Below are 6,000 nucleotides of genomic sequence, written 5' to 3'. Positions count from 1 at the left end.
CACGAAGCCAACGGTACCGAAAATGCCGGCAAATAAACTCTCTTAAGCCTCTTTTTGGACCCAGCATCCTTTATGAGGCCCGGGTAGCAGGAGGCAGCGCTCTCCATCAGCCGCGCGCAGCGATACGAGAGCTGGGGACAGATTTCCCGTTCACATGCATACGTGTAAATTTTCCCCAGAAATCTTACGCATGTGCTTTCCGAGGACTAATTTTAACGCTAGTATGAACTTCGCCTTCTCTGCAAACAGAGAGGGGGACACACGAAGAGGCAGCGGGAGGGACGCTCGGAGCGCTTCGCCTCCGCCGGCCGCGCATCCGAACCCCTCGGAGCGGCCGCCTCGCCCTCTAGCGGGGGCCGGCGCCGGCGGCTGGGCGTGACTCTCCGCGCTCCCTTTAGCCCGCCCGCCTGCCGGGGGGGACCGCGAGTCAGTCGAGGAGCCGAGCTAAAGCGGGGCCAGCGGCGGCGCCCGGAGAAGAGACTCCGGGATTAGGGGCGCCCCCGCCTCCGCCGGGCAGCGGGGAAGGCGCGGGGCGGCGGCGCGGAGCCCCGGGGCGAGGGCAGCGGCGGGGGGCGGAGGCGGCTCGGCGGCAACTTCGCAGCCGTCGTTCCCCGCCCTTGGGAGCGAAGAGAGGGGCGAGGAGAGCGGAGACGGCCCGCGGGACACCGAGCGGGGGAGTCCGGCCGCCCCCTCCCCGGCCGCCCCGCGGGCTGCAGAGGGGCGCCTCCTACTTTGGCAAACACTTTGGCAGTTTGCTGGAGCCGGAGCAGGAAGGGGTGGAAATATGGGGAAAGTTGGAACTTGCTTGGTTACTTTGGCTGGACTTTTGCTGGCGGCGGGAGCGCAGCCGTTCACAGGTAAGGAGCCGCCTGGCCCGCGGCGGGGCTGGGCAGCCCCTCGGGAGGGGCAAAGGGGGCAGCGCTGTCCTTGGGGACTCGGTTGTGCTTTGCTTTAAGTTTTTTTTTTGTTGTTGTTGTTCTTTTTTATTTTTCTACCTTAACGGGGTTGACACTGAGGAGCCGAGGGAGAAAAAGAAGCGTCCGGAGGAGGCGGCTCTAGTTTTGTGCCCCGAAGGGCGAGAGGCTGGGGGGCGGGCGGGGACTCGGCATCGCTCCGTTGTTTCTCTGCCGCCGACTTCCCCAAAGTTTCCCGTGGCCCCTGCGAGGTGAGGAACCGCCGCTTCCTTCCTTTCCGCCTCTCCCACCGGCGACGGAGGATGGAAAATTCGGGGTGGTCCCCGCAGGGGCCGGCGGGTGCCTCGCTCCCCTGCCCGCCCGGCTCCCTGCCGGCTCGACCCCGAGCTCCCTGCGATTCGCGCTGCCCCTGGGTGCGGCTGGGAAACGCCGGTAAAAAACCGCCCCCTTGGTGCCTGCAGCCCCTCAGAACCGTCGCCTCGAAGGGCAGGGCAGAAGCCGGGATTCCTGTCCAGCGGAGACCCCGGCAAAGTGCTCCATCGACAGCTTTTTTTCCTGTGTCCTGAAGTCCTAAACCTGTGGATGGTTGTCTTGGTCTTCGAGTCCTCCATCTGCACCCCTGCCCTATTTATATGTTGAAGAAACACGTAATTTTAGACAGAAATTGGGATTGTGAAAGAGTTCTGTGTGCTTCGCTGCAAAGAGTAACTTCATCTTTTTTGTTTGTTTGTTTTGTTCCTAACATGAAGTTACTGTAACAGCAAAACACGTTAAATTGAAGACATCTGGTCTTCAGTTCATGTGAAGTGTGCTTCGATCTGTTGAAAGGCAATACTTGGACTTTCCTCGTTGCTTAGGCTGCAGAATAGTTTATATTTTGTAGTTTACGTGTTGCTACTATGTGGCACTGTAACAAAACCAAGTTCTGTGGCTCTAGATTAGTGGTCTGTTCTTAAACTTTTTAAAAAACTAAAAAAATACCCGGTTTTATGTTAGGTTCCAGGCACCTTTTGTATACGCAGCTGCATTGCCTTAATTTCTCTCCAGCATTTTTACCACAGATGAGACAGAAGCTCCCCGAGCGGAAAAGTGTTTTGTACCAAGGTGATCTATAACACCGATGAAATATTTTCCAAACAGTTATGCTAGGATAAAGCTATGCTCTGTAGTGAATTGCAGGACTGGACTTATGTATATTAGCCCTATAACTCATTAATATTGGAAGTCTAGCATCGAGGCTTCAGTGAGAGCTCATTGCTGACCTGCGTGAACCGTCTTACTCCTTGTTTAGAGTTAAGCTGGGGCAACTCTGGATATTTAAATGACTTGTGTGTGTGATATGCTGATACTATATTAGGGTCAGCACTTAAATACCATTCATGTTGCAGAAGAACAATCCCACGTTAGTGTTGGATTTGTATCTGCTGTATTCATTTCCATTGCTGTACACTGTGGAAAGAACTGTGATAAAAACCACAAACAAGTCAGAGATGACCTGCGTATAGTGTTATTCAAAAGGTGTGATTCCAACCCTTCCCAAGTACAGAAAAACAGAGGCTGGAATTTACACACTTGAGTGAGATTGCAAAGGATGTCACAGGATGCAGAATCTGACCCGCTCCCTCCCTGTGTGTGTCTGTGTACATGTATGTTAAGTGTTTAATGTAAAGATTATTTGTGAAGATGCCCATACAGATTCTGTTTTAATATTGATTCTTGGCACCCAGAACAATATTGATGACATTTCCATTTTGTACTTTGCCATTTGAAGTGCATGCCTGTGAGTCATATTTGCTGGGGGGGGAGGAAGGGGGAAGGAATTTTCTGTTGCTTTTGTTAAAAGCTTGATACATCAGTGTCATAGAAATTAAATTACAGAAAAATCCATCCTTGAGTTAAGTAGTTATCTTTTGTAATAGCCATCCATTACTGCAGACAGGAGTTACATGACTAACCTATAAAAACTTGAAAAACAAACACAGAAAAAAGAAACAAACCCAACTCCACAGATGTTCTAAGCAAAGAATAGCAGTGAGTGAGTTAAGTAATCTTTGGGATTTTATTTTTACCCTTTTCTAAAATGACTGGTCTGTTTTACAGAGATTGGTTCTAACATTAGCATCAGCTATTGTTTTATTGAGTTTCTTATTTAGAAAATAATCTTACTGAAAGATCAGATCTTGGCTTTTTAAGGCCTGGAAGCTTTCAAGTAATCTTTTGAAAGCAGCTTAACAGTTAATAACAATGAGATTTTCTCTGAGTCCTTAACTAAAGAATTTAAAATTCTGGATTCATCAGTTCAAGAAGCAAATGGTTTCAAGAATTTAAGAGATGTTACTATAATAAAAACATTGTCTTAAAGTGACAATGCTTCTTAAGCCTTTTTTAAAGTAGCTGAGATCTTTCTGCAGGAGTAGTTTTTGGTTTAGGTTGAGGTTTTTGGTTTTTTTCTTAGTTTCTTTCTGAGGTACACCTAATTTAGCTGGGTTTTGTTTATATTTTTAACATAAATGTTCTTGAGTGTGGGTGCATGAGAACTCTGAATGCTAACATTATGAAAGTCCCTGAAATGAGGTGTATCTTTTCTGTGAAATGCTGCCTAACTCCACCATATTCCTTCTTCCGCTCCTTGATAGATAATTCAGGCTAGGGAAAGAAAGGCACTCCTGCAAGGGATTTAGGTCAGACATAGAGATGTGGAAAGTTAGAAGGGATATTTTAAGCCTAAATATTAGGTCTTATATAAAATGAAGGGTTTGGATGAGATGAGTTCTGTCAAATACCAAAATTTGGAACTGAAATTTTTGGCAAGAAGGTGTGTAATAGAAGTCAGAAGTTGTGTTTTTATGAAGGTATCGTGTTCAGGTAGATGTAAATGTGCACACAGCCTGAATTCTGAGATTGGCGCTTCTTGCTTATAACCTGAATCTGACTGAGGGATGGCTGTTATTAGGCTGTTATATTCTTTTTTGCTATGGAAAGTGACAAAGTCGTATGTTAACACACTCTTTTTATGGTACTGGTTTTAAAAGCTCTAGTTTTTATCCAATTTTATTCAATAGGAATGAGTCCTATTGGAGTAAGAGAGAGTTACTGATGGACTGACTGAAAGTGCTTGTGAGAGGCCATTCATAGTGAACTTTCCCTTATCACTAGTGGCAATTATTATGAGAGGAACAAGAGGAAAAATGATGCACAAAAATAGAAAATTACTTTTCCTAGTAAGGGTTTTACATAGAGAACAAGTAGTCCTCCTGGACTGAAAATACAAAAATTTGCGTTCTGTATAGATGTCATGCCTTATGTTCGTCTATTTCATTTTTGGGTGTGGGCACTCTAAAAACACAAATCACATTTTTCAGAAGCAGATGTAAAGAAGTTTTACGCACTGGAGTGGAAACTTACTGTGATGATGCTGACATTTGGTGACTGCAGAAAGGGAAGATGAAAAGAAAGAAAATAGGTTAAGTCTTCATAGGTCCTGTCCTAGCTGAAATAAAGCTCCTGGTAATTGGAGTGATGTATAGAAAATAAAAAGTTTCTGGTATAATTAACTGTATTTAAGGAGATTTCTCAGAGTATTCAGGATTTCTGCTTGGAAGTCTTTAGCAGCTATTCTGATCACTTTGCCAGCAAAGTGTGGTTAAATCTCAAATTCTTCTTTCGCTTGCATTGCCTATTCCACCCTCTTTCCTTCCTCTCCACTCATCAATCAAGTCTGTATTCTTGCATTTCCTAAGAGAAGTAACACGTGCTAGTGAAAATGCAGTTTTATTAGTGGCTGACATTGTCAGCTCATCAACAAAACGATTCCAGTTACAGTTCACAGTGTGGACTTGCTAAACAGTGAGAGCTGTGGGGTAAGATTCTCAAACCGGATTTCCCGCTGTCAGGTGAATAGGTAAATGACTTGACCCACACATAAGGGTATTGATACCTAGGATAGACCAGCAAGTTAATGGAAGCATGTTGAAGAGTCTGCTTCTAAATATGATTTTTTTTAATTGTTTAAATTTCTGAACATTTAAAAACATGCAATAAAGTTTGTGTTCCCCTCTAAATAGGGATGTGTTTCAGGTCAAGAGTCTGGACTTTGGAAGTGGCACATTTTGTCAAAAACGAAACTGTGTGGTGGGTATGTGGATTGAGCTAGTAATTTTATTTTATTTAGCTATTTTCGTCTTGTTCTGGTGTCAAAACTCAGTAATGAAACCTCATCAGAAATTAACAATAAATCCTACAAAATGTTATAAGGGTGTAATAACGCTGGGGGGAAAAGTGTGATGTTTATGTGGTCTCATGATTGGAATCCTCAGAATCCATGGAAAACAAATCACAGTGTACTGAAACAATATAGGAGCACGTAATTTACGAAAAAATAATATATTGATTGCTCACAGAAGTTGCTAGATTGACAGCTAGAGAGACCAAATCCTCAGGCAAATCACAAAACATGTTAGGATAGAGTGAATAATGTCCTTTGAGTCTGACCTGAAAAATGTAGAGATAATTTATTTTTCATGTGTGCTCACTCATACAGAGATGGCCGGTGAATGTGTCAAACAGCCTAGTTGCCAGTGGCCAGGTCAGTTTTAGACCTTGCAGCCAGGACAATCGTTAGATTCAGCTAAGGGAGGATAATAGTTTAGACTTGATAGAACGCAGTCAGATGGTGTTGTAGGTTCAGGACCTGTGAACTGATCCTGTATTTCACATGCTACAACTTTATGCTAAATAAAATACCATTTGGGAGGGAGATATCTTGTGTTTAAAGCTTATTAGTGTCACTGTTAAACACTTAATTGAGGTGGCTATATCACCAGGTTTTAAAGGTGTTTCCACAGAAAATGAACTGTATGAGCATTTCAGCTCACATGTATGACACTTGTGTGAAGAAGTTGTTCTGAAAATTTTCCCGGGAATAAATTGTTTGTTTGTTGATATCTGAAGGCAGCTGAACTACCTTATGTCTGCTCAATTTCTTTAGGAAAAATTGATGTCCTCTTTGTTTAGTTTTATTTTGCTGATAACTTCCAGATACATATTACTGATTCATATGTAATGTTATCAATGGATTAAAAAGGAT

At 44.0% G+C, this 6,000-nt stretch overlaps 1 protein-coding gene across 13 annotated transcripts in view; it reads left to right on the top strand.

Moving 5' to 3' along the window:
• Positions 1–422: 422 nt before the first annotated feature.
• Positions 423–6,000, top strand: part of PTPRM (protein tyrosine phosphatase receptor type M) — a 481,970-nt gene continuing 476,392 nt past the window's right edge. For all 13 annotated transcript variants that reach the window (XM_069853870.1, XM_069853869.1, XM_069853866.1 and 10 more), the window contains exon 1: positions 423–857. In XM_069853870.1, the coding sequence (XP_069709971.1) occupies positions 785–857 (73 nt within the window). In that variant the 5' untranslated portion in view covers positions 423–784. The remainder of the gene's footprint in view (positions 858–6,000) is intronic.

The sequence above is a fragment of the Phaenicophaeus curvirostris genome, chromosome 3 (assembly GCF_032191515.1).
Source record: "Phaenicophaeus curvirostris isolate KB17595 chromosome 3, BPBGC_Pcur_1.0, whole genome shotgun sequence".
Lineage (NCBI taxonomy): Eukaryota > Metazoa > Chordata > Aves > Cuculiformes > Cuculidae > Phaenicophaeus > Phaenicophaeus curvirostris.
This window is presented reverse-complemented; position numbering and strand designations above follow the sequence as displayed.